Source organism: Oryctolagus cuniculus, chromosome 7 (genome assembly GCF_964237555.1).
Source record: "Oryctolagus cuniculus chromosome 7, mOryCun1.1, whole genome shotgun sequence".
Classification (NCBI taxonomy): domain Eukaryota; kingdom Metazoa; phylum Chordata; class Mammalia; order Lagomorpha; family Leporidae; genus Oryctolagus; species Oryctolagus cuniculus.
In genome coordinates, this window is record NC_091438.1 from 136,893,448 (window position 1) to 136,920,554 (window position 27,107).

General features: G+C 51.2%; 2 protein-coding genes across 3 annotated transcripts in view; both read left to right on the forward strand.

Moving 5' to 3' along the window:
* The window catches only part of CLSPN (claspin), a 37,422-nt gene extending 31,220 nt beyond the window's left edge, over positions 1 to 6,202 (forward strand). The window contains exons 19-25 of the mRNA XM_002720690.5: positions 289 to 453; positions 560 to 681; positions 929 to 1,056; positions 1,369 to 1,474; positions 3,076 to 3,158; positions 3,409 to 3,567; positions 3,870 to 6,202. Of these exons, the coding sequence (XP_002720736.3) occupies positions 289 to 453; positions 560 to 681; positions 929 to 1,056; positions 1,369 to 1,474; positions 3,076 to 3,158; positions 3,409 to 3,567; positions 3,870 to 3,980 (874 nt within the window). The 3' untranslated portion in view covers positions 3,981 to 6,202. The remainder of the gene's footprint in view (positions 1 to 288; positions 454 to 559; positions 682 to 928; positions 1,057 to 1,368; positions 1,475 to 3,075; positions 3,159 to 3,408; positions 3,568 to 3,869) is intronic.
* Positions 6,203 to 20,840: 14,638 nt separating this feature from the next.
* On the forward strand, positions 20,841 to 26,376 carry C7H1orf216 (chromosome 7 C1orf216 homolog). 2 transcript variants are annotated; one of them, XR_011390785.1, is made up of 3 exons: positions 20,960 to 21,091; positions 23,703 to 25,822; positions 25,942 to 26,376. XR_011390785.1 is itself a non-coding variant. In XM_002720692.5 (2 exons), the coding sequence occupies exon 2, from the start codon at positions 23,708 to 23,710 to the stop codon at positions 24,380 to 24,382; it is 675 nt and encodes a 224-aa protein (XP_002720738.1). In that variant the 5' UTR covers positions 20,841 to 21,091; positions 23,703 to 23,707; the 3' UTR covers positions 24,383 to 26,376. The 2 variants fall into 2 exon arrangements, 1 of the variants encoding a protein (XP_002720738.1); XM_002720692.5 differs by having other exon boundaries at positions 20,841 to 21,091; positions 23,703 to 26,376.
* The last annotated feature ends 731 nt before the right edge of the window (positions 26,377 to 27,107 follow it).

Below are 27,107 nucleotides of genomic sequence, written 5' to 3' on the forward strand. Positions count from 1 at the left end.
GCTGTCACCTGATGCCCTGAAAGTGTGCATTAGCAGTAAGCTGGAACTGGGAGCAGAGCCAGGAGTTAAACCTAGGCACTATAATATGTGAAGCAGACTCTCCAAGCAGAGTCTTAACCACTGTACCAAAAGCTTACCTTTGAAAAAAAATGATTTAAATATTATTAAAATGTATTTGTAAATTTAAGTGCATTATTGTTATTAGAACTCTTCTGTTTTTCTCATTGTGTTCATATTATATGTGTATATTCATTGTTATGTTTTCTAATCTTTAAAATTGCTTCCTAGGAGATTAAAGAAATACCTGGAGGACGAGGCAGAGGTGTCAGGAAGTGACGTGGGAAGTGAAGACGAGTATGATGGGGAAGAAATTGATGAATATGAAGAGGACGTAATTGATGAAGTACTTCCTTCTGATGAGGAGCTGCAGAGTCAAATCAAGAAAATACACATGTCAGTATCTCAGCAGACCCTTCTAAGTAGTAGAGCACATGTTAAGGTGGGCCTTACGGCACGTGGAGTCATCCTGGTTTTGGACACCTGATTTCTCCCGTTTTAGGAAAACCATGTTGGATGATGATAAGCGACAGCTACGTTTATACCAAGAGCGGTACCTCGCTGATGGTGATCTGCATAGCGACGGGCCTGGGCGAATGAGGAAATTCCGATGGAAAAACATAGGTATCTTGATTGTTGCTTTTAGATGCACACACCTTTTAATGCACATATTTGTCCAGTTGAAGATGATAAATGGAAATCAAAATGATAACAGGCTTTGTGGAGGTCCTGGCTGTAGCCATTGTTTTCTGTACTGGGCGGGAAAATGTTGTCAATCTACAGTGAATGATAAGGGTTTGTTTTGTGTCTGTCCCAGTATTCTCTCCTGTGGTAATTTCAGAATGCTAATAGACTTAACTCTTGGCTTTAGATGATGCTTCCCAGATGGACCTGTTCCACAGAGACTCTGATGATGATCAGATTGAAGAACAGCTTGACGAGACAGAAGCCAGATGGAGGAAGGAGCGAATTGAACGAGAGCAGTGGCTTCGGGACCAGGTAAGAAGTCTGCAAGAAGATCACCTATGCTGCGCCTACTTTGTGAGAACAAGAGGACCTGGCCACTTGTTTGTATTAATAGTTGCCTGTCCCTTTTACTCCTTGAGTATTTCTTTGTGCTTTGAGAAGATTATCATGGGTAAAATTCGCTTCAGGTTTGTTTGTCCAAAATCAATTTTTTTGTCTTAAGCAATAAAGGTTGTAAAAGGACAACAAACTAACCAGGTATCCCAGGCCCACAACCAGGTCTATGCTAACTATATAGGAAAGCTGTAGGTTTTTCTGTTAATGCTGTATGATTTTTATTTTCAGGCACAGCAGGGGAAAATTACAACTGAAGAAGAGGAAGAAATTGGAGAAGACAGTCAGTTTATGATGCTAGCCAAGAAGGTTACAGCCAAAGCACTGCAGAAGAATGGTGAGCTCTTGGTTCTGTTCAGGGGTCAGCCCCTGGATTTTTAGTGCTGGAGACTCAGAGGCGACTCCAACCTTTAGGGGTGGGTGCAACTTAATCATTAGCTTGTGTCTATAACTGTCCCGCAGAAGTGGGGAGAGAAGTGTGCTGAGATCTTAGACTACTGGACAGTAGAGGTTACATGGGTGAATATATGTAGCTTCTTTTGCTATTTATGTTCTTAGGCTTAGAGTAGTAAGTTCTGGCCTTTCTATTTAGTTGACCAGCATTATATATCTTAAGTATTTTTTTTTAAGATTTATTTATTTATTCGAAAGTTAGAGTTACACGGAGGGAAGAGAGGCAGAGAGAGACAGAGGTCTTCCATCTGCTGGTTCACTCCCCAATTGGCCTCAACGGCCAAAGCTGTGCCGATCCGAAGCCTGGAGCCAGGAACTTCTTCTGGGTCTCCCACGTGGGTGCAGGGGTACAAGGACTTGGGCCATCTTCTATTGCTTTCTCAGGCCATAGCATGGAGCTGGATCAGAAGTGGGGTAGCCAGGACTCGAACCAGTGCCTGTATGGGATGTCGGCACTGCAGGCGGCAGCTTTACCCACTACGCCACAGTGCCAGTCCCATATATCTTAAGTATTAAAACCAGGATTTGAACCCAGGTATATTTAACTTCAGAAATAAAGCTCTTACCTCACTCCTACCAGTCTTGTTGTTGGTTTTTCTTAAACTATTACTGTAAATGATTCATCAGTAAGTTCAACTTTAGTTGTATTCTTTTTAAAGATTTATTTATCTGAAAGGCAGAGAGAGATCATCCATCTGCTGGTTCACTCCTCAAATGGCTGCAATGGCCAGGGTTAGGCCAGGCCAAAGCCAGGAGCCCAGAATGCCTTCAGGTCTCCCATGTGGGTGCAGGGACCCAAGGGCTTGGGCCGTCTTCCTCTGCTTTCCCAGGTATATTAGCAGGAAGCTGAATCAGAACTAGAGCAACCAGAACTCAAGCACACCCATTTTGGATACTGGTTTTGCAGGCAACAGCTTAACCTGCTGCACCACAACACCAGCTCTTAGTTGTCGGTCTTCATTTTTTTCTTTTCTTTCTTTTTTTTTAGAGATTTGTTTTTTATTTATTTGAGAGGTAGAGTTACAGACAGTGAGAGGAGGAGACAGAGAGAAAGGTCTTCCTTCCATTGGTTCACTCTCCAAATGGCCTCAACAGCTGGAGCTGTGCCCATCTGAAGCCAGGAGCCAGGTGCTTCCCCCAAGTCTCCCATGCAGGTGCAGGGGCCCAAGCACTTGGGCCATCTTCTACGGCTTTCCCAGGCCACAGCAGTGAGCTGGATTGGAAGAGGAGCAGCTAGGACTAGAACTGGCGCTATATGGGATGCCAGTGCCACAGGCGGAGGATTAACCTAGCACACCACAGCGCTGGCTCCAAGTTGTCTGTCTGCTTGAAGCCATTTATTATAGCTTCAGAGTCACCATTATAAAACACTCAATCCCTATGGCTTTAGCTTACTGGTTTAACTGTAAGATTTCTTAGCTTCGTTAGATTTAAAAGCAATTCTACCCAGCTTTGCACAGAACAGGTCTGTTTTTTCCTTTCCAGCCAATCGTCCTGTGGTTATTCAGGAATCAAAGTCTCTTCTCAGAAACCCTTTTGAAGCCATCACAGCAGGAAGCGCTCACCAGGTTGGTTGGGGACCTTGTTAGGCTGCTGTCATGGTCTACAGGCTGTAAGGGCCCAGATCAAGGTAAAGAACCAGTCTGTTATTAGAGGAGGGAGGAGGCTGAAGGAGATGGAAGGAGATGGCAAAGGAGCTGTGTCTGACTTGAGTAGGTGAGAACACGTGCCCCCATACCTGTGGGGAGGCAGGAGGGACTGACTTCATTCTTTCCTTAGCGCTTGGTGTTTGATACCAGATGACTCTTCTTTCCTCAGCGGAAGACAGGGTCCCTGCTAAACCAGCCCAAAGCTGTGCTTCAGAAACTGGCTGCCCTCTCCGACCTCAACCCCAGTGCCCCGCGAAATTCAAGAAACTTTGTTTTTCATACACTTTCTCCCGTCAAAGCTGAGGCAAAGGAGTCCTCTAAACCTCAGGTGGGCAGTTTAAGAATTGTTATGGTGATTTCCCAAAGTGAAATTCGTTGATTTATTTATGTGATTGAAAAAACAAAGATTCTGGCTTAACAGTTTATGCTACAGTGCTAATCCTGCACTCTCTCATGAGGTGCAAGGGAATAATTACCTTGTAGGTAATCAGCTTTGAAACTTGCCTGAAAAGTTTGCATGTAGTCTTCCTGTTATCATCCATGACTTAAGTGAGTTGCGTAAGAACCAGTTGAAGGTAAGTACTCCTATGAGGGTCCTGAGCTGACCCTGACTCCCCGTCTGCTCTCTAGGTGAGGAAAAGGGGTCCAGCTTTGATGACATCGCCTTCACCTAAACGCCTCAAAACAGATGACAGCACTTCAGGACCAAAGCGGAGCATCTTCAAATACTTGGAAAGCTAACAGCGTCGGGGGCGCCAGCTTCCTTGTTGAGACTGCTTTGAGAAGGTTCTGGAACTGAAGGTTGGAATCTGTGCTCTCACTGCTGATCTCGCCTTCCTTCCCACCCAGTGTGTTGAGATTATCGACAGAGATCCCAGTTCTTTCTACTGCACAGCTCTGATCCTTTCCCAACAGTAGCTCCTGGATTGGCTACCAATTTCAATTCCACAATGGATGGATTACTTGAGTGAAGTGAAGTCTCTCTTCCTCCATTAAACATTTGACATTTTATCCTAACAACTCCCGGGGGTAATAATACCTCTTTGTGATGGAGCTGTTTGGAGGAGGAGGAAGAAGGAAAACTGTGGCGTTATAGAAAGCAGTGAAAGTCAGAACCAGAATGACTCCAAACCCATAAGACCCCTACCACGGAACCAGGACTCTTGACAGAGGAACTTCTCAGATGAAAGACTAGGAACCAGCAGGTGGGCTATTAAGTAGTCTGGCCCCTTCCATTTGCCTGTATGCTTCTTCCCAAGGCAGCTGCAACTTTGTAGTTAACTCTTGCTACCTTTTTAACAAGGACTTTAACTGGGAACCAAGTCAGAAAGACCTTGGCCCAAATTTTCTGGAGTGTGGGGATGAACATAAAGGATCACACCTTGTGTCTGTCCACATGGGATGGTCCGTTGGGCAGAGACCTTTCCTGGGACTAAATTTTGAAACACTTGCTCAAAGCCTTCCCTCCTCCAGCTCATAAGAAGAAATACAGCCATTATTTATTGTGTTCTCTTAGATTGAGCATGTTGCCCTGACCAATCAGACGACATGTCAATATTTCATTACTGATTTTGAGAGAAGACCACCATGGAGTTTAATAAAAATACTGTTGAAGATCATTACCATTGCTCCCCATTTTCCCTGACTACCAAGGAGCTCTCAGAACTTTAGGCAAATTCTTCTTTCCCAGAACTGAGCATCAGAAAACTTTCCATGTGGATGCTGGATTTTTGATGTCAAGACATTGGGGGATGAGGAATTCCACGGAAATGAGGGTGTAGATTTTCTGCGATTTTTTTTCTGATACGCAAGATGCGGACTTTGACAGAACTCATGGTTGTATATTTGTAATCTTGTAACGGGGATTATGTGTATAAAGATGTTTTAATAAGTATGTAGTTTTTTCAATAAATATCCATGGCTTGAAGGCAGCGTTTGCTGTCCAGGTTGAGTGCTGAATCTCAGGGCAGCAAGTGTTCCTCTCGGGGAAGCCGTCTGGGCCTGGAGCGAGAGATTGTACTGCAGTTGTCCTCTGAGTGGCCTCTCAGCCCCAGCAAATTGATGGGATTAACTTACTGGCTGATTTGGTTTCCGGTAGGTGAGGAGCAGGGTTTACATAGAGGGTTAGAAATGTCTCCCTTTTTGCTTCTCCACGTGCCTTTTTGGGGAGAGGTGAAGAAGAGGATTGGAATTGACCGCCCAGGATCAGTGCTGAGAAGTCTGAGAAGCACATGGTTGCCGTGGGAGTCTCCAGGAAATAAGCACTCTTTAGAGAAAGAAAAGTTAAGTCTTCAACTCGGGACTGCTTCTCAAACTGCCATGAAAGCTGCCATTGGGCAAACTAAACTTTGACCTTGGTAACTGGACCGAAATGGAGAGTTCTGAACAGACCCACATGTCCTTTACTCAGAAGCACCGAGTCAGCAGCACCAGCAGCAGCCGCCGACACAGTGGGAACCCCAGGGCCTGGTGCTGTGGCTCCTGGTAGGACTTAGCTCCACTAGCTTGAAAATTACATACTTGGTGGGCCTGGGGACTGGAGTGCACACTCTCGCTTCTTTTGCTTCCTCCTTAATCCACACACTGAGGTAGGGACACATGGTGTTGCCCTCATGTAAACAAGCCCCTTACCTACTCTGCAGCTGCATAGGCCACATCAGGATCTGCTCTACAAACCGTCAGGCCACGTTTACCACAGTTTTGGAGACAAGGGTCCCTCAGCTCAACTGCGGCTTTATAGACTTCTCTGCACTTTGAGAATTCCTAACCATCAGGCTGGAAGACTTTTAGAGGCTGTTTTTGGTTTGAGTTCCTAAAGGATGTCTAAGAACTCTTAGGGCTTCTTGTCCGGGGACTTGTGCACTAAGGATATGGGAGAGCATTTGTGGATCCTCCTTGGATCAATCCAGCCTGGAATGTAATGGTGCCCAGTAAAGGTTGAATAAATAATGCCATTCCCTTTAGGGTGTTTATATCTGCAGAATAACAATAATGATTCGTGCCTGTTTCTGAGTCGTAATGTGTTATGTCAAATGTTATATACAGGTGTAAGAAATTGCTGGTTTCAGAGTTCCATCGTATGGCGTTGTCCACTCCTTAAAGGCCCTTTGTTTCACAAATATCTCAAACTTCATGCCTTCCTGAGAAACCTGCTCTTCCTCCTCCTGTGTTTTCCATTTCAGTGAAAGGTGCCATCGCACACCCTGGCCCTCACGCTGGAAACCCAAGCGTCCGTGATACCTCCTTGCCTACTCCCATAATCACAGTCTCCAAGTCCTGTTACTTGTGGTTCTAAATTGTATCTTGAAACACCTGTCTCTCAGCTCCTTAGCCAGTGTCCTGCTCCGAGATTCCCTAGTTTCTTTCGTGGGTACTGCAGTAGCCACTTGATCTCCCTGCTCTTGTTTTTGCTTCCACAGCAGCCAGAGGGAGACCTTTGTTTAACATAATTGGGAGGATGCCACTCCCTTGCAGTATCTTCCATAGTACTCAGAATAAAATCAAACTCCTTGTGACCTACAAGGCGGTGCTGACAGCTCTGCCTCCAGCCTGCTATCTGTTTTCCTATTTCATTACACTTGGCCTCAGAACCTCTTTTTTCTTTTTATTTATTTGTTTGAAAGGCAGAGTTACAGAGAGGGGAGGAGAGACAAAGATCTTCCATCCACTGGTTCATTCACCAAATGACCACAACAGCTGGAGCTCTGAAGCCAGGAGCTTCATCTGTACCACATGGGTCCAAGCACATTAGCAGGGAACTGGATCAGAAGAGGAGCAGCCAGGACAACGAACCAACACCCATATGCAGTGTTGGCACTGCAGGTGGCAGCTTAACCTGCTGTATCACAGGTTGGGTCCCAACTCAGGGCCTCTTAAAGTATCCTTCCAGGGGCCATGGCGCAGCGGGTTAACACCTGGCCTGAAGCACGCGCCAGTTCTAGTCCTGGCTGCTCCTCTTCCAATCCAGCTCTCTGCTATAGCCTGGGAAAGTAGTAGAAGATGGCCCAAGTCCTTGGGCTCCTGCGCCCACATAGGAGACCGAGAGGAAGCTCCTGGCTCCAGATCGGCGCAGCTCTGGCCATTTTGGCTATCTGGGGAGTGAACATTCGGATGGAAGACCTCTCCTCTCTCTGTGTAATGCTGACTTTAAAATAAATAAATCTTTTTTTAAGAAAAGTATCCTATTTTCCTGGAATCCTCTCACCAACCTCCCTCTTTGTCTATTATTTAATTTTTGAGATATCTTAAAACTAACTTCCTCAGAGATGCTTTCTTTGACTGTTACCACCATTTCTTAATTAGTCAACCTCTGTTAACTCTTAGGTCTTTTATCAGTTTGCCACCTGAATGTTAATGTCTGCCTTCCCCATTAGACCATAAGCTCTGAAAACAGACCATATCTATTTTGTTTTTCAAATATATGCTTTGAGGGCTGGCACTGGCATAGAAAGTTAAGCCTCTTCCCATGTGGGTGCCAGTTTGAGTCCTGGCTGCTCCACTTCCCATCCAGCTCCCTGCTAATGTACCTGGGAATGCAGTGGAAGGTGGCTTAAGTGCTTGGGCCCCTGTATCGTGTGGGAGACCCCAAAGATGCTGCTGGCTCCTGACTTTAGCCTGGCCCAGCCCAGTCCTGACTGTTGTTGCAATTTGAGGAGTGAACTAGTGGATGGAAGATCTCATTCTCTTTTCTTTCTCTCTATATCTGCCTTTCAAATAAATAAATAAATATTTTTAAAAAATGCTTTGGACATAGCTGGCACATAGAAGTAGTCAGTATTTCTGAGCCATGAGTGATGGGAAACCTGGAAGAGCTAATGGTGGGGGCTGGTGCTGTGGCGTAGCAGGTAAAGCTGCTGCCTGCAGTGTTGGCATCCCATATGGATGCTGGTTTGAGTCCCAGCTGCTCCACTTCCAATCCAGCTCTCTGCTGTGGCCTGGGAAAGCAGTAGAAGATGGCCCAAGTCCTTGGGCCCCTGCACCCATGTGGGAGACCTGGGGGAGGCTCCTGGCTCCTGGCTCTGGATCAGCTCAGTTCCAGCCATCTGGGGAATGAATCAGCGGATAGAAGATTCTCTCTCTCTCTCTCTCTCTCTCTCTCTCTCTCTCTCTCTCTCTCTGCCTCTCTGTAGCTCTGCCTTTCAACTAAATAAATAAACCTTAAATAAAATCTAATGGTGAAAAGCTTAGAGCAGAATTTCTAACAGAGCTTTCTGTTGTGATAGAACAGGTGGCTGCTTTGAGTCCTTGCTCTCTCTGCAACTTACAAGGGGCATGACCTTGGATGAGTCATTCTCACTGAACTTTCTCCTTGCTGGAAGATGAGGCTCACGTGAAATGATGTGGTTTGGCTTACAGGATTATGGTTAGGATCAAAGGTAGAAATGAAGGAGAGATGATGTGCCTCTTTAAGAGGTTGCACTAACAGGCGAACCCACTGCTAAGGACGGGTGGAGCTGATGCCTCCTTGTGCTCTGGCTGAGTGGGAAGCAGAGGCCGAGTCTCCACACGGCTCCAGTCCACCAGCCCACAGTCCTCTCCCAGCAGCCAACTGTCGCAGCTGTGTGCTGGAGCCTGTGACAACAATAGGAATGGAGGCCTGCTTGTATGCCTGGGCTGTTGTGAACCGGAGAGGTAGGCACTGCTTTGTGTATGGCTGGTATCAACCTCAGGATTCGCCTATAGAGACCAAGGCGCCCCATCCCTCGGTCCCTGTGTAGCTGCATCGTCGTCACCTGTGCTACCCATGTCCTTCCCATCTCTTTTTGTCCTCTCTTCTCTCACCTTAAAGATTTTTCATTTTCAGCTTATTGATTTGGTTCTTCCCTGTGGTGGGATCCATAATGGGAAAAGGGGTTGGAGTAACTACAGCCTACGGGTGATTGGAGGGAGCTGTGGGGCTGGAGACCTGGGTTCTCCAGGCAACCACAATCTGTGGTTTTCTTAATGGTCAGTGGGCCAGAGGTAGCTCCCAGCTCCGGGCTGGAGAATCACTGGGCCTGGTGCAAGGTGGAGAGTGCTGGGGCAGGGTTGGGAGGGAGCTGTGGTTTGGGTTTTCCAGCCCTTGTCTCTCTCAGAGGCCAAGGCAAGGGAAGAAACTGACTGACTACCCCTCCGTTTGTCTTGTCTAATTTAACTTACGTTATTTATCAAAAAGACAGGTTATTTGGAAAACCAGATGGACCCAGGCAAAAATCATCTGGGTTTTCCAAATGTGAAAAATTAGGTTCTGGGGGCCCAGGAGGGGTGTGTGTGTGTGTGTGTGAGAGAGAGAGTAGGGGAGCTAGGAGTGTTGAGTGAATGTCTACAGTCAGACACAGAAACTGTTCCATGACCTCCAGACATCCCACTTCCCTCTTTTTCCTTTAAGTTCTTTATGATTGGACTGTAAATGAGAAATCTAAATTTAATGCTGCTGGCTGAGTGTGCTGCAAGTTTTAATTGACCAACAATGAGAACATCTCGGCTAAAGTAAGACAGTGGCTGACAGCTTTCTCTAGCTCTTACCCACTTCAGTAGAGTGAGTAGGTGAGTGAGAGGTGCTGGGTACACAGATTTTCTGTAACAGAAGCTTTTTTTTTTAAAGATTTATTTATTTATTTGAAAGGCAGAGTTAACAAAGAGAGAGATCTTCCATCTGCTGATTCACTCCCCAAATGGGCACAATAGCCGGAGCTGGTCTGGTCTGAAACCAGGAGCCAGGATCTTCTGCCGGGTCTCCCATGAGGGTGCAGGGGCCCAAGGACTTGGGCCATCTTCCACTGCTTTCCCAGGCACATTAGCAGGGAGCTGGATCACAAGTGGAGCACCTGGGATGCCAGCACCCATTATAGGATGCTAGTGTCGCAGGTGGCAGCTTTACTCACTACGCCACAATGCTGGCCCCTGCAACAGAAACTTCTTCCTCTTGTCCCTTTAATATTATTGTACCGAAATTGTTGCAGCAGATAAGAACACTTAGGGAAGAATTTAACCTCTCATAACTTTGTGACGACTGGATGGCTAAAGAACCGGGGTGGGGGGCGGTTGAGGGTTATCTTTCCACTCAAATCCAGCTCCCTTCTGGGTAACAGGGGCTTGCTCGTAGCTATAAGCAACAATTTTTATTTCATTTTATTTTTAAGATTGTATTTTATTTATTTGAAAGGCAGAGTTACAGAGGGAGAGAGATCTTCTTTCTGCTGGTTCACTCCCCAGATGGCTGCAGCAGGCATGGCTGGGTCAGACTGAAGCCGTCCTAGTCTCCCAGGTGGGTGGCAGAGATCTAAGCACTTGGGTCATCTGCTGCTGCTTTCTCAGACATATTAGCAGGGAACTGGCTCTGAAGTAGAGCAGCTGGGACTCAAACTAGCACTCATATGGGATGGTAGCATCACGGGCTGCGGTTTTACCTGCTGCGCCAAATGCAGACCCCTCCCACCAGGAATCTTTTAAGCCTGTGTGTCTGTTCCCTCCAGGCAGCAGCATTATTAGGAAGGGGTTGCAGCAGGAGACAAGAGAGGCACAACTCTTGGTTGTGACAGAGGAAATGTTCTCGCTGAGAACAGCAGGCCGTCCCATTTTCTCACATATGCACGTGCGCACACACACACACAGCCAAGACCTTTTCTGGCCTGGAGAATCTTTGGCTGCTGTAACAGCACTGTCCCATTTTGAGTGTCATTTTTAAAGCACCACTGGACTGTGAAAGCCACTTAATAATTTGATCTCATCTGAATAACATGAGTTAATCCCAGCTCCACAGTGGTGAGGATTAAATAAGAAAACATTTGCAAAGTGTCTGCCTCAAGGCCTAGCACATGGTAAACCTCAGTGAATGCTTGTTGAATGAAAGACTCCACAAATCTGAGCACTAGGGGGCTGGTGCTGTGGCGCAGTGTGTTAAAGCCATGGTCTGCAATGCTGACATCCTATATGAGCGCCGGTTCAAGTCCCAGCTGCTCCTCTTCCAATCCAGCTCTCTGCAATGGCCTGGGAAAGCAGTGAAAGATGGCCCAAGTCCTTAGGCCCCTGCACCCATGTGGGAGACCCGGAAGAGGCTCCTGGCTTCGCATCAGCGCAGCTCCGGCCATTGCAGCCATCTAGGGAGTGAACCAGCAGATGGAAGACCTCTCTCTCTGTCTCTGCCTCTCTGTAACTCTGCCTTTCAAATAAATAAATAAATAAATCTGAGCACTAAGACTCCCCTGACCATTCCCAAGATCAGAGTGTGTAACAGCCCAAATAACAGTCCTGTGGACCGTCCACTGAGCCTGGAGCCTGAGGCGTCATCTAAACCTGCTGTACATTTTCTGTGGCATGTGGGGTGGAGCCCTGGAGGAAGACCTTGTTGACCCAGCTGCCGAGGGCACCTTGCCCAAGGCCATCCCTCTTCCTAGCCCGGCCCACATCCAGTGACAGCAGGCATCTTCCTAGCCCAGCCCACATCCAGTGACAACAGGCATATAAAGACCTGGCCGTCTCAGCTCATTCCAGGCCATTCTGACTTCAGAGTTTTCTGTGGGGCTGGTTGAGGCTCACAGCCCAGCTTTCTGGGGTTTGCATTGGTAAGAAGCTAGAGTCAGGAACTGGAGCTGGGTACCAAACCAGGCACTCTGGTATGGGCCAACAGGTGTCTTAAATGCTAGGCTAAACACTGCCCTTCAAGGGCAGGCACTGCTTAATAAACACTCTGCATAGGCCGGCGCCGCAGCTCAATAGGCTAATCCTCTGCCTTGCGGCGCCGGCACACCGGGTTCTAGTCCCGGTCGGGGCGCCAGATTCTGTTCCAGTTGCTCCTCTTCCAGTCCAGCTCTCTGCTGTGGCCCGGAAAGGCAGTGGCGGATGGCCCAAGTGCTTGGGCCCTGCACCCGCATGGGAGACCAGGAGAAGCACATGGCTCCTGCCTTTGGATCAGCACGGTGCGGCGGCCATTGGAGGGTGAACCAACGGCAAAGGAAGACCTTTCTCTCTGTCTCTGTCTCTCTCTCTGTCCACTCTGCCTGTCAATAAATAAATAAATAAAATAAACACTCTGCATGCTGAACTGGCTCAGTCCACTTCCTGAACCTGGGAACCTGTGAGAGTGCAAGCCCCACTGGCTAAGGCTGTAGCATAGGAAAAGCCAGAGACTCCCTTCACAATTGTGTTGTGTTTGTGGTGTCTCTTTGTGACCACCAGAGGGCAGCAGCATCATAGCAAGGTGCCCTCCTAATGCTCCCTGGGCCTCCTCCCATTCCCGACTGCCATTAGGAGCAGGATCATTTCCCTTGGTGTGACCACCCCCACGTCCAAGGGGAGGAAACTTTCTGACTCTGTCTAGGCCTTAGTTTTGTCGGTCTCAAAGTCCCCCACCACCAGCACTGAAGGCCCATCAGTCTTCCCCCAACCCCTGCAGCTGGGCAACCTCCTTGCCTGGGATCTCCCACCTCTCACACTTACTGCCCACAGTAGATTTGTTTTCTGTGTGACAAGGTAATTACGAGTTCGGGGCCAGGAGGCCCAGGAGCCAGTCTGAGAATGGTCATTTCAATCTGGCTCTCCCTGTTCAGCTCACGTTATTGATTTTTAGTTTTTATTTATGATTGTGTGTGTATGTGTGTTCATGCGTGTGTGAGATCTGGCCCTGGTGACATGAGGTATGGAGGTAGGAGGGCACGAGCAAATTTATTCTTGTCACATTTTAGCTTCTTGAAACCACCCACCCACTGGCCCTGTTTTTTATCTACTGGTTTTAGCCTCTCTGCTTACCTGTCCTCGTTCAGTCCCCTACACACCAAGTTTTGCCAAAGATTCTTCTAGGAATTGGAGTCAGATGTGGGTACAAAGAGGAGGCGGGGGCAAGAATGATCTCTTCCGTTAGTAGCCACGAATTCATCTAGTCTACTTGGATTCCCACCATTATTTTTGGCTAAGCTCCCCAGCTCCTTCCTCCCTTCTTGGCCCTGTCCTCTTGGGGCGGCCCTGAGACAGGCCATCCTGTGTGCTCCATTGTTTTAGGGGGTGGTAGCAGTCTGCACCAAAGCCATGGAGATTGGGTGCAGCCATTTCAACGCAGGATGCCTGCCTGACCCACAGGCCCCTGTAGGCCTCCCATTATGTACTCCACTTCCTTGCAGGGGTGAGGAAGGGCAAGCCTGTGGCCCTAATGGGTGGGAGGAGTCTCTGGACCTCTGTGACTGCAGTGGGACCCAGCTGAGGCCCGGGGCGATTTGTGGGGCCGCGTTCTGCAGCGGGTGTTCTCTGTGGGTACCAGGAGAATGAATAAATCATTGTTCAGGGGCGGGCTGCAGCTGCCGGGCTCCTCCCCTCGGCACATGCCCTGACTCCAGCTTCTTCACTGAGGGCTGCTGGAGCAGGGCGGTGTATACACCCAGCTCCCCAAATCCTATTGAGGCTTCCTCCTGCGCACGAGCCACCGGCTCCAAGCCCATTCAGCTCAGCCCTTTGTGCTGGGGGTTAAGTGGTTCCATGTGGGGGCACCCAGAAAGGACTTGTCAGGCCCTGAAAGGCTGAGCTGATACGGTGCCCTCCTACTGATGAATGGTGGGTGGAGGAGAGGTGGGCGGCCAGAGGGCCTGGGGATTATGGAGCCCACAGAGGCAGCTGCTAGGAAGGGGGTGGAGTAGGCGCCCCCTTCTCTCATTTCCCCTTCAGTTCAGCTTCTCCATCTAGCCTGCTTCCTCCCTGGGCTCTGCGATGTTCAACAGCGTGGGGACCTTGGCTTTTCCCATCTCCTGGTGAAAGAGGCCACTTACCTCTTTATACCTTGCAGTATGTGGTGGGGGTGGGTGGGTGCAGGATCCATCTCCTAGGAACATTGGTGAGCGGGTTTGAAACTGTGTCCACGGGGCCGGCGTTGTGGCGTAGCAGGTGAAGCTGCCGCCTGCAGGGCTGGCATCCCATGTGGGCACCGGTTTGAGTCCCGGCTGCTCCACTTCTGATCCAGCTCTCTGCTATGGCCTGGGAAAGCAGTCAAAGATGGCACATGGGAGACCGAGACCCGGAAGAAGTTCCTGGCTCCTGGCTTCAGATCGGCACAGCACGCCGGCTGTAGCGGCCATTTGGGATGTGAACCAACAGAAGGAAGACCTTTCTCTCTGTCCCTCTCTCTCTCTAACTCTGCCTATCAAAAAAAGAAAAAGAAAGAAAAAAAAAAAAAAGGCCGTGAAAAACAGATGAACAAAACAAGTAGGTCACCAGCTTCCTGGGCCCCTGTTCCCTGAGATGAGCAGATTCTAGGGAGTAAGCGTCCTTCTCATCTCTCCAGAACATCCGAGGACCATGCGTGGCAGGGAAGACATTAGCCTATGTGCGTGAGAAGGGGTGCACAGCGCAACTGGCAACACTGCACCGTTGAATGAGATAAGAAATGGAGACCCGCCGGCGCCGCGGCTCACTAGGCTAATCCTCCACCTTGCGGTGCCGGCACACCGGGTTCTAGTCCCTGTCGGGGCGCCGGATTCTGTCCTGGTTGCCCTCTTCCAGGCCGGCTCTCTGCTGTGGCCAGGGAGTGCAGTGGAGGATGGCCCAAATGCTTGGGCCCTGCACCCCATGGGAGACCAGGAGAAGTACCTGGCTCCTGCCATTGGATCAGCGCGGTGCACCTGCCACAGCGCGCTGGCCGTGGCGGCCATTGGAGGGTGAACCAACGGCAAAGGAAGACCTTTCTCTCTGTCTCTCTCTCACTGTCCACTCTGCCTGTCAAAAAAAAAAAAAAAAAGAAAGAAAAGGAAAGAAATGGGGACCCGTGCCTGGGAAGCCAACCAGCATTCGCAAAGCCAAAGTCTTGCTTGTGTTCAACCTTCTTGGGGGGGGGGGGCAGCCCTCTCCATGGGGTACCTTAGGGGACTTTCCCCCCACCCGCCCCAGCCTTCACCAGGGGAGTCTATTGGGTCTAAGAACAGTGTTCTGGTACAGTCCTGGGAGGAGTTTCATGCTCATAAAGCCCTCTGGCCAGCAATATCCCAGAAAGGGAGGAGGGTGGAGGCTGGGAGGAGGAAAGGCGGGCCAGTATCTATAGAAACTAATCAGAATGCAGACTGGGCTCTGGGTTCTTTCCTGAGCTGCTCACCTGGCCTGTCAGGTGCTGGCACGCTTAGTGCTACTCTCTGTCTCGCCTCTGAGATTCTTGTGCAAAGACGGGACCTCTGATCCAGCTCTAACAAGGTTCACCACGGTAACGTGACTGGACAGTTTTCAAGGCAGATGACCTTTACTTAGCCTGAAGGTTAGCATGATCTGACTTGCCTACATGCTCAACGCCACATGCAGCAGTTGACAGGGATGTGTTGGGAGCTCAGGAAGAGAAGAAAGCCGGTGGCCGTGGAGTACACCCCACGTGCTTCAGAACGCGGGACCTGTGCTGTTCTGATGTGGGTCCTGCTGCCTTCCTCAGTTACTGCCCTGCTGCCCGCAGGGTGAGGCCCAAGCCCCTTGGAATGGTGCTCAAGGTCTTTCACAACTGGGCCAACTTCACCTTCAGCCTTGTTCCCTGCCTCCATTACCCCCCAAACTCCAGCCACACTGGCCTACTCTGTTCCTTGAACTCACTCTGAAAGCTTGATTCTTTTTTTTTTTTTTTCAGGCTTGGAATAATTTGTTTTTCTTTAAACAACATCTTTGCAATACCTGCAGTGTGAGAGCTTCTCTCCTGTGTCTGCTTTCTCCTGATGAGCTCCTGGTCAGCTCTGGGGACCTGGCAAAAACACCCCTCTCTGGAGCCTCTTTTGTGTCTGTTAGTTTTGTCCCCTTGCTCTGTTGCAGGGCTTGTCACACTGTAGAGCCCCCTCTTCTGTCTCCCTTTAGAAAACTGTAATTTTGATTCTGCACTGAATCCCCATCTCAGGACTGGGCGCAGAGGAAGCATCCTGTTTGTAACTGCGTGCTACACGTGAGTGAATGGATTTGGGGAAGGGGCCAGGGCTTTTTTTTTTTTTTTTTTTTTTGACAGGCAGAGTTAGACAGTGAGAGAGAGAGAGAGAGAAAGGTCTTCCTTCCGTTGGTTCACCCCCCAAATGGCCGCCACGGCCGGCATGCTGCGCCAATCCGAAGCCAGAGCCAGGTGCTTCCTCCTGGTCTCCCATGGGGTGCAGGGCCGAAGGACCTGGGCCATCCTCCACTGCACTCCTGGGCCACACCAGAGAGCTGGCCTGGAAGAGGAGCAACCGGGACAGAATCTGGCGAGGGGCAAGGGCTTTGAGGCTGAACCACATGATCCTGGGACTGTGCTGTGGCCCAGTGGGTTAAGCTGCCACCTGTGATGCCAGATCCCATATGAATACTGATTTGAGTCCTGGCTGCTCCACTACTTTTTTTTTTTTTTTTTTTAAGATTTATATATTTGAAAGGCAGAGTTACAGAGAGAGAGAGAGAGAGAGAGAGAGAGAGAGAGAGACACCTTCCATCGCTGGTTCACCCCCCGACATGCCCACTACAGCCAGTTCTGGGCCAGACTGAAACCAGGACCAGCCGCTCTACTTCTGATCCAGCTCCCGGCTAATGCTCTTGGGAAAGCAGCAGAAGACTGCCCAAGTCCTTGGGGCCCTTCCCCACGTGGGAGACCCAGATGAAGCTCCTGGCTCCTGGCTTTCACTTGGCCTGAGCCAGCCCATCTAGGAGTGAATCAGCAGATGGAAGCTCTGTCTCTGTCGGTCTTTCCCTCTCTGTGTAACTCTGCCTTTCAAAGAAATCTTTAAAAAACAAAAAAAGAAAGAAAGAAACCCCTTGATCCTCCCATCCTTTTTTTTTTTTTTTTTTTTTTTTACAGGCAGAGTGGACAGTGACAGAGAGCGACAGAGAGACAGGTCTTCCTTTTGCCGTTGGTTCACCCTCCAATGGCCGCCGCGGCCGGCGCGCTGCGGCCGGCGCACCGCGCTGATCCGATGGCAGGAGCCAGGAGCCAGGTGCTTTTCCTGGTCTCCCATGGGGTGCAGGGCCCAAGCACCTGGGCCATCCTCCACTACACTCCTGGGCCACAGCAGAGAGCTGGCCTGGAAGAGGGGCAACCGGGACAGAATCCGGCGCCCCGACCGGGACTAGAACCCGGTGTGCCGGCACCGCTAGGCAGAGGATTAGCCCAGTGAGCCGTGGTGCCGGCCGATCCTCCCATCCTTTCTTCCTGTGAGAGTTAGCATAATCATCCACCCAGGAGGAACTCCTGCCTGTCCGATTTCCTGGAGTAGAAATTCTTTTCCTTTTTCGTGAGTCCTTGCCTGACACCCCAGACCCTGGGCCTGGCTCTGGGCCTCACTGCTAGCCTCTTTTGGCTCTGGCCCCTGTCTGCCAGATTCTTGTTTACTGCCTATGGCTGGATCTTCTTGAGGCCTGGCCTGTGCAGAGCCCGATGCAGGCTGGTCCTGCTTGGCCATCCTTGGTGATGTCTGTGTCCCTTCCAGTTAAGTCTCTGGCATATGTGGTATAGCCATAGTTACCCCTTCACTTGGGGAAACTGGTTCCCTGGTGTCCTGGCTGGTGAATGAGTAACAGACATCTCTGCATCTACTTCTCTGTCTTCAGGCAGACAGCCCTACCTTGCTGGGCCTTTTCTTCTCCAGGCTCCCTGCTTTCTGAAAATTATGGAGTGGCCCAGGACCACTGCCCATGCGTTGGCTGTGTTCATTATGCAGTGGTAGAGTATCCCACATAACGCTGTCCTTGATTTAGAAAAGAGAGGTTACAGTCTGGAGATCTTGGAATTCACTTATCAGGTATTATGTTATTTAGATGCAACTAGATTTACAGAACACAATGGAATTGATGACTCAGCTATGTCAGGTTGGAATACTGCTTGCCTAGGCTTTAAACTATTTTTTTTTTTTTTTTAATTTGAGAGAGAGAGAGAGAGAGATCTCCCATCTGCCAGTTCACTTGCCCAAATGCTCACAATGGCTCAAGGCTGGGTCAGGCCAAAGCTAAGAGCCAGGAACCAAATTCAGTTCTCCCATGTGAGTGACAGGGACCCAACTACTAGAGCCATCACCACTGCCTCCCAGCACACATCAGCAGGAAACTTGAGTCAGAAGCTGGAACCAGTACCAAACCCAGGCATTCCAATGTGATCTCAGGCAGCCCAGCCCACCAGACCAAATACCCACCCCCCTGCAGGCTTTAAGACAATGATCAACATATAATTATTTGTCTTTTTAGAAAAGAATATGTATTTTTTATTTGAAATTCAGAGTGACTGAGAGATGTCTTCTATCTGCTGGTTCACTCCTCAAGTGCCCACAACAGCCAGGGCTGGGCCAGGCAAAAGCCAAGAGCCAGGAATTCCACTGGGGTCTCTCTTGGGAGTGGCAGGGACCCAAGTACTTGAGCTATCAACTGCTGCCTCCCAGGGCAAGAAACTGGATTGGAAGTGTAGGAGTCGGGGCTGAAACCAGACAGCATCCCGAGAGGACTCTTTAAAAAAAAAAAAAAAAAGATTTATTTATTTATTTTACGGGGCCAGCATTGTTGCGTGCTTCTTCTTGAACTTATGAAGCTCTTGTTTAACTCACGTGGTTAGAGCTGGGGGGTCAGAGCCCAAGGAGAGGTGGGGAGAGGCTATTCTGCGCAGACCAAACAATCGGATGACTTCATGACCAAGAGCTCAGAGCCTTGAGGAGTTTGGGTCTGGGTCACTTCATAAGGAAGAAAACTGATGGCTGATGGCAAGGGGATCTTCTATTTATTTATTTGAAAGAGTTACACACAGAGAGAAGGAGTGGCAGAGAAAGAGAGGGAGAAAAAGGTCTTCCATCTGCTGGCTCATTCCCTAAATGGCTGAATCAGTGCAAGCTGGGCGGATCCGAAGCCAGGAGCCAGGAGCTTCTTCCGGGTCTCCCGCGCAGGTGCAGGGACCCAAGGACCTATGCCATCTTCTACTGCTTTCCCAGGCCATAGCACAGAGCAGGATTGGAAGTGGAGCAGCTGGGACTCGAGCCGGCACCCATATGGGAAGCTGGCACCAGAAGTGGCTTTACCGACTACACTATAGTGCCAGCCCGGCAAGGGGATCTTGCAGTAGGAGAGGGAAAGGGGAAAGGGAGGGGAAGGGGAAAGGGGAGGGAAAGGGGAGGAGACATGGCCTTAGGGCCTGGGTATGAATGGGGCTGAAGTCACCACCTATATTCTCTTAGCTGTTACCCAAACTTTGACTTTTGCCTTCTATCCCCTATTCTGTTTTAAAATCGCAGTTGTTGTGATCATAATTTTTTCTCTCCAGTTCCCCTGCTTTTGCATGTAGGTTTGTTGGTGTGGTGCGATGTGCCATCGGGTCTCCAGGTTGTAGAATGGTGAGTCAGAATCACGTGGGAACCGGAAGAGGATGCTTCATAGGGTCAGAAATGACTCTGTTCTCTAATTGCAAACTGAGCTCTCTACACACGTACTACAAGGAGGAAGGGAGTGACAGGGATCAGGGTCAGTGAGTGGAACTCTGACAAGCTACTCCAGCTTGGGACCGAGGACTTTCTTATCCAGTTACATCTGTGCACATGGGCAACTGCACAGGAACCCACTGTGCAGGCGCCACGGAGGGCGTCTGTGCCTAGCAGGAATTCTCTGCAACCTGAGCTCTGTCCCAGGGGACTCTTTCTATTTTTTTTTTAAAGATTTATTTATTTATTTGAAAGTTAGAGTTACACAGAGAGAGAAGGAGAGGCAGAGAGAGAGAGAGAGTGTGTGTGTGTCTTTCATTCCTGCTTCATTCCCCAAGTTGCTGCAATGGCCAGAGCTGCACAGATCTGAAGCCAGGAGCCAGGAGCTTCCTCCGGGTCTCCCACGTGGGTACAGGGGCCCAGGACTTGGGCTATCTTCTACTGCTTTCCCAGGTCATAGCAGAGAGCTAGATCAGAAGTGGAGCAGCGGAGACTCGAACCAACACCTATATGGGATGCCGGCATTGCAGGCGGTGGCTTTACCCAATACGCCACAGCATATTAAAAAAAAAAAAAAAAAAAAAAAAAAAAAGTAGCCTTCAGTCTGGCTTTGTGGCGCAGTGGGGTAAGCCCAGGCCTGCAATGCCAAGATCCATAGGAAGGCTGGCGGAGTCCCTGCTGCTCCACTTCAAATCAGGCTCCCTGCTAATGTACCTGGGAAAGCAGCAAAGGACGTCCCAAGGGCTTGGACCCCTGCCACTCAAGTGGCAGACCCAAATAGAGTTTCAGGCTCCTGGCTCCACCATTGTGGCCACGGCCATTTGGGGGCTGGATCTCTTCTCTCCCTCTCTGGAACTCTGCCTTTCAAATACATAAATAATTTTTTATATGGGGCGTGCACTTTTTAAATTTTTTTTTAATTTATTTGACAGAATGATAGTGAGAGACAGAAAGGTCTTCCTTCCGTTGGTTCACTCCCCAAATGGCCGCTGAGGCCCCTAAATAATTTTTTAAAGTAGCTTTCATTAATGATGAATCAGATGTGCACACAATTAATATAAAATTCCAGATTTTGATCAAAGGAACATAAGTGCTCTGAGATGATACAAAGCGGGGGACCAGTCTTGTCTCGGGGATCACAGAAGGTTTCTCAGATCTGAAATGTGGGGAAGCCTAGCCAGGAGACAACATTTCAGGCAGAGGCTGCGGTGCGTGCCACAGCCTCGAGGAAGGAGGGGCCCAGCGAGCGCCGTTAGGCGACAGCCAGACCTGGAAGGCCTGGCCTTGAGCAGCCGGCGCGGGGGAGGCGGCTGCGGCGCAGGGGCCCCGCGCAAGGCTCCCACGCAGAACCGAACCGGCCCACGTGGGCCGCCCCAACCCCGCCCCGCCGCGCAGACGCCGCCAGCAGCCGCAGTCCGGGCCCGGGCCGCGGGAAAGCCCGGGCGAGACACCCCCAGGCCGAGCGGGGCGCGCCGGAACCAGAGCCAGCTGCGCCGGAGCGGGCGCCTCCAGGCCGTGAGTCCGGGCCGAGGGGGAGGACTGGGGGCCCCGCCGCGGGGGCCGGGGGCTGGGGGCTGCAGCCCGCGCCCAGCGGCCCCTCCGCGGAGCTCTGCGGGGACGGCCTCTGCCCTATTCCCCGGGGGACGTCTCCGGCAGCGCCAGGAAGGAAGGGCGGCCGCCGCTGCTCCCGGCCCTGGCAAATTGCGGATTAACTGGGGGTGGGGCCGGGGTCTGATCCCCATTTTACTATCGCTGAGAACCCAGGATCCTCAGCGCCACCACCAGCCCATTCCAGCCTGCTTAGGAAAAAGACTCGGGGGAGGCTCCAGGCACCTAAGTGCACACTTTGGTGGGAGGCCTGGGGGTCCGCAGGTCACCGCGGGAATCGTTCCCACTGGATCCTTCCAGGCCTTCTGCCCTCTCCCAACTGTGGGAAGAGCCTGTGCCACCTTAGGGGTCCCCCTGGGGCCTGCTGCCCTTACCTTGTACCCCTTAGTGACCCTCCGGTTTCCCTGTCCTGGGAGTAAGTGTGTGGTCGTGGTCGGGAGAAACCTCTTCTCAGTTCAGACCGGGATTTTGGTGGAAGCCCTGCTAGGAAGAGGGATGCCCTTTGCACTCCCTCCTGGAACTCCGGATGGGGCAAACTAGGGCCAGGATGCAGGTGGTGGGGGAAGAGGGATGGCGCATCGGGCGTGGCACCTCAGTGCTTGCTCCAGGAGCGTGATGGGGGGAGCTGGAGGAAGGCATGAGGAACTGTGTTTACATTTATTAAGGGCGGGGCAGATGGAGGGGGGATTCTCAGGCAGGCCTCAGAGCATTTGCCGGGTGGAGAGGGAGGAGCTTAGAGGGGAAGGGAGAGGCAGGCACTGCAGGCCAGAGCCATAGTGGAGCGCAACAATAGTGGATCTTGAGCTCCTGGAGCAGTCGGATGTGATGGGAGGCAGGGTGCGGGTGCTCAGGGCCATTAGGCCATGTAGATCTTTAAGAGGAGTTCAGGAACAGTACTCACTCAATTTTTAAATTTGCATTTTAAAATTCATTTATTTATGGGGCTGGCATTGTGGCATAGCGGGTAAAGCCACCGCCTGCAGTGCCAGCATCCCATATGGGCGCTGGTTTGAGACCCGGCTGCTCCACTTCCAATCCAGCTCTCTGCTGTGGCCTGGGAAAGCAGTGGAAGATGGCCCAAGGCCTTGGGCCCCTGCACCCTCATGGGTGACCTGGAAGAAGCTCCTGGCTCCTGGCTTCAGATTGCCACAGCTCCGGCCATTGCAGCCATCTGGGGAGTGAACCAGCGGATGGAAGGTGTCTCTCTCTCTCTCTCTCTCTAACTCTGCCTTTCAAATAATTAAATAAATCTTTTTTAAAAAATTCATTTATTTATTTGAAAGGCAGTGACATGGCCGGCGCCGCGGCTCACTAGGCTAATCCTCTGCCTGCGGTGCCGGCACACCGGGTTCTAGTCCCGGTCGGGGCGCCGGATTCTGTCCCGGTTGCCCCTCTTCCAGGCCAGCTCTCTGCTGTGGCCAGGGAGTGCAGTGGAGGATGGCCCAGGTGCTTGGGCCCTGCACCCCATGGAAGACCAGGAGAAGCACCTGGCTCCTGCCATCAGATCAGTGCGGTGCGCCGGCCGTGGCGGCCATTGGAGGGTGAACCAACGGCAAAAGGAAGACCTTTCTCTCTGTCTCTCTCTCTCACTGTCCACTCTGCCTGTCCAAAAAAAAAAAAAAAAAAAAAAGTCAGTGACAGAGAGAAGAGAGAAATACCAATCTTCTGTCTACTAGTTCACTCTCCAAATGGCTGCAACAGCCAGGGCTGGGCCAAGCTGAAGCCTGGAGCCAGGAACTCCATCCTGGTCCCTATGTGAGTGGTAGGGGCCCAAGTACTTGGGCCATCTTCCACGGCCTTCCCAGATGCATTAACAGGAAACTGGATTGGAAGTAGAGCAGCTGGGACTTGAACCAGCTTTCTGATATGGGATGCCAGCATTGCCACAACAGCTTCACCTGCTGTGCAACCACGTTGAGCCCCCAAATTTACATGTTTAGCCACAGGAAGAGAGATTAGTGAAAAGGCTGTGGCACTAGTCCAGGTAAAAAATGGCCTGAGCCAAACGAAATTGAAGAGGAAGAATTGTCTGAATTTGGTGATTGATAAGAGATGAGGGACGGAAGGAAAATGCTTATTCCAGGATGCTTCCGGGCTCTGGCTGGGGTGGCTGAACAGGGAGCAGAGCCGTCTTGCTGAGGACACGAAGATGGGAGCTGGCTGGGACTGGGAGATTTCCAGGGGCCTGTGGGTGGCTGCAGGGCTGGGTAACAGTTGGATCTGGGCTGGAGACAGATTGGAGAGTTACCAGCATATGATGATTCCCAAAGCTGCAGCCCACAGCCGGGTCATCTGGGGAGAAGCGTGTAGAACGAAAAGGCAGCCTGCCTCGGAGCGCTGAAAAACACGCTGTGCAGGCTACTGCAAAGGAGCAGTGAGGGAGGTGGGGACCAGCAGGGGCAGTGCGAGCCCAGCCAAGGGGAGGGGATGACAAGGAGCTGCCAGGCGTGTGCCTGCTGCCCTGTGGCCAGGCTGCTGTGGCTCTGTCCTGTGTGACTCTTCTGCTTCCCCTTTGCAGACCAGATGTTCGCCATGGAGCCAGGGCTAGCTGAGGGGGGCCCGTTCCTGGGGGGCCCGCCCCCCGGAGTATGCCAGCCCCAACCAGACAGCAACTCCAACTTCATGGCAAATCCCAGGGACGCCAATGAGAACTGGCACGGGATGCCAGGCACCGTGGAGCCCGTCCTGAGGAGGAGCTCCCCCGAGCAGCCCTCCAACAACCAGGCTCCCAGAGCCCCCGAGGAGGGCGTCCGCAGCCCCCCGGAGGGAGCAGAGATTCCCGGGGTTGAGCCTGAGAAGATGGGGGGCACCAGCACACTCTGCTCCCCTCTGGAGGACAACGGCTATACCAGCAGCTCCCTGAGTATCGACAGCCGCAGCAGCAGTCCTGAGTCTGCCTGTGGGACCCCTCGAGGCCTGGGCCCCCCGGATCCTCTTCTGCCCTCCGTGGCCCAGGCTGTGCAACAGCTGCAGGCTCAGGAGCGCTATAAAGAGCGGGAGAAGGAGAAGCACCATGTGCACCTGGTGATGTACCGGCGCCTGGCACTGCTCCAGTGGATCCGGGGCCTGCAGCACCAGCTGGTTGACCAGCAGGCCCGGCTGCAGGACAGCTTCGATACCATCTTAGACAATCGCAAGGAGCTTATCCGGCGTTTCCAGCAGAAGGCAGCACCATCTAGGCCCCAGGACCAGGGCTAAGGCTGTGCCCCCACAAGTGTGCGAGGGTATATATGTGTATGTTTGCAGGCATGTGTGTGGCTGTGCACAAATAAGTATATGATTATTTGCTAGCTTGAGTGCGGGTAAGCATAATGAATGAGTGTGTATGTGCTAACATAAAAACGGGTGTGTGCAGGTATGTGTGAATGAGCTTGAGTGTGCTGTTACATGTGAGTATGTAAGAATGAACATGTATGTAGCATGTATGTAATGGAGTGAATTTGTATATGCAAGTGTGGACAGGTACCCAACAGCGTGTGTATGTGCATAAGTGAGGATGTTTATGCACAAGATGTGTGTGTGTGTGTGTGAATGTGTAGGCATGTGCTAGGTGTGTGTGAGTGAACCCCTGTGTGTGCAGGCCTATATGTCGGGGTGCATATGTATTTGCAGACAGACTGGTGAGCAGGTGCCTACTGATTTCATCTGCACACATCCTGTGTTACCCGTGGCCTACACCAGCCTTTGTTTTCCTCTGGGTCTCACTGTCCCCCAATGAAAAATGGCTGGCCTGCTGTCAGTTGAAGGATGTACCCTGCTGTCATCTATCTGTGGCTGATCCATTCTCCTAGAATTTTCCAGACCATTTCTCTTCATCTCTTCCCCTCACTTATCCTATACCTTGCTCTTCTCGCTCACTGTCCTTGATGCTGGCTTTGCTGTGAGGGGTTTAGAGGCTGTTCTGGCCTACCACAGCATTTTGTAACAATATTTATTTATTTATTTGAAAGGCAGTGTTACAGAAAGAGAGAGAGGTCTCCCGTGCACTGAATCATTCACCAAATGGCCATAAGGCAAGTTCAGCCTCCTGGGCCTGGCGATCTGATGGTGGTCTCTCAGCAGCTTCCCAGTCTGATGAGGGTGTCTTGGCCCTGCCTGAGAGAGCCCTGCATGAGATTGTCCTTGTCCTAAGTCACCTGTCTGGAGCCAGGAGCTTCTTCTGGGTCTCCCATGTGGCTGCAGGGCCCCAGGGACTTGCGCCGTTTTTCTGATGCTTTCCCAGGTGCATTTGCAGGGAGCTGGATCAGAAGTGGAGCAGTTGGGACTTGAACCGGCGCCCGTATGGGATGCTAGCATTGCAGGCAACAGCTTGACCCGCCACGCCACAACACCAGCCCCCTGCCATAGCATGTTATCTACAGTTTTTCAGAGCAGTTGGTGGAGAATTGGCTTGAGGGAAGGAAATTGGGAGCGGGAAGGTGCAGCTCATGGCAGGAGGTGCCAGGGAAGGTTGGGGACTATTCCTCTTGGGCTCTGCCATTGGACACACTGGACATGGTGATAGGGAAATGACAGTGGCAGAGCCCTTTGAGGAACAGGAGAGTGGAAATTCTAACATAGCAGGTCCCTAACCGACCGAAGCATTGACTTAAGTTTCTGCCGAGAAGGAACGTGCGCTCACAAGCTTGCAAGAAATAGGTGGGTGTTCCAAGGCAGTCGGGGAAAAACCTCTCCCTGCCCCCTCTGTGCCTGTGCCTTGCTGTGCGTCTCTGGCTTTCGCAGTTTTGCCTGTTAATTGGGTTGGTCCCTTTCTGCAGGGCGAGACTGTGGGCAGGAGGCAGCATCAGCCCAGCCTCGGGCAGCTCTTGGATGGCCTTTCAACAGGGACAGGCTCCAGCAGAGGCTCCGAGAGCTGTTGAGTGGTCATGTCTTGGGCAGGACCAACGACTGAGGTAGCTGAACTCTCGGCTCTGCTCCTGGGAGCCGAGAGAATCTGAGGTTGCTGTGGGTGAGGCTACACCGTTGGACCAGCCGTGGCACCACTGGCCCTCAGTCTCCATGTCTGCCGTGCATAGAGGATCTTGCTGTCCATCTCAAAAGAGTTCCATCCCGAGGAGTGGGTGGGGGAAAGGTACAGGGAGAGGGCGTGAAATGTGGACCCTGGGCTCTTGGTGTCTGTAGCTCCCGCATGCTGAGTGTGAACCTGCTGCCTGGCCTAACCCAGGATGAATAAACTGGGGCCAAGAGTGGAACTTCACAAGTGTGTTTCTCTGTTCTGTTGTCTGGTGTCCTCTTCTTCACCGACCTCCCTTTGGGCAGGGGCCTGTGCTGGGAGGTAGGGGGCGGTGGTCAGGAGAGACACTGGGGAGGAGTTCAGCCTCCTGGGCCTGGCGATCTGATGGCGGTGTCTCAGCAGCTTCCCAGTCTGATGAGGGTGCCTTGGCCCTGCCTGAGAGAGCTCTGCATGAGGTTGTCCTTGTCCTAAGTCGCCTTGGGGCCGAATAGATTGTAAGGTGTGTGACTCTGCCCACCCGGCCTCCCACCATCACATACACAACACTGCTATTCAATCATAGCCTGGAGTCCCCACTGCCCTGAAGGGTCCTGGACTGGGGGAGACTGAGGTAGGAACCAGAGAGTGTATCTCCTATTTTACGCTCCTATTTTATGCTAGTGCATATGGTTTAATAATTTCTAATTTTCCCCCATGCTTGCAGAACTCTCAGCTCCCAAGTCTGAGATCTTCCAGGTCCAAGGCCATTGCTGGCCCCAGCCTTGCTTGGAGCCCCCAGACCCCGAGGCCAGCCAGCTTTCACCATAGCTGGTCTGGCCTCTTCTCAAAAAAAAAAAAAATCATTATTTTGATAAAGAAAGTATATTATCTACGGCTGCATAACAACTTACCCTCAAACTTAGGGAGCACTTAAAACAGTCCACATGTGTGATGTCACACACACATGTGACATGTGCTGGGCGCCGGAGC

Bases quoted from the DNA above. Each gene is read 5' to 3' on its own strand.
- C7H1orf216 (XM_002720692.5), top strand. From the start codon at position 23,708: ATGTTCGCCATGGAGCCAGGGCTAGCTGAGGGGGGCCCGTTCCTGGGG.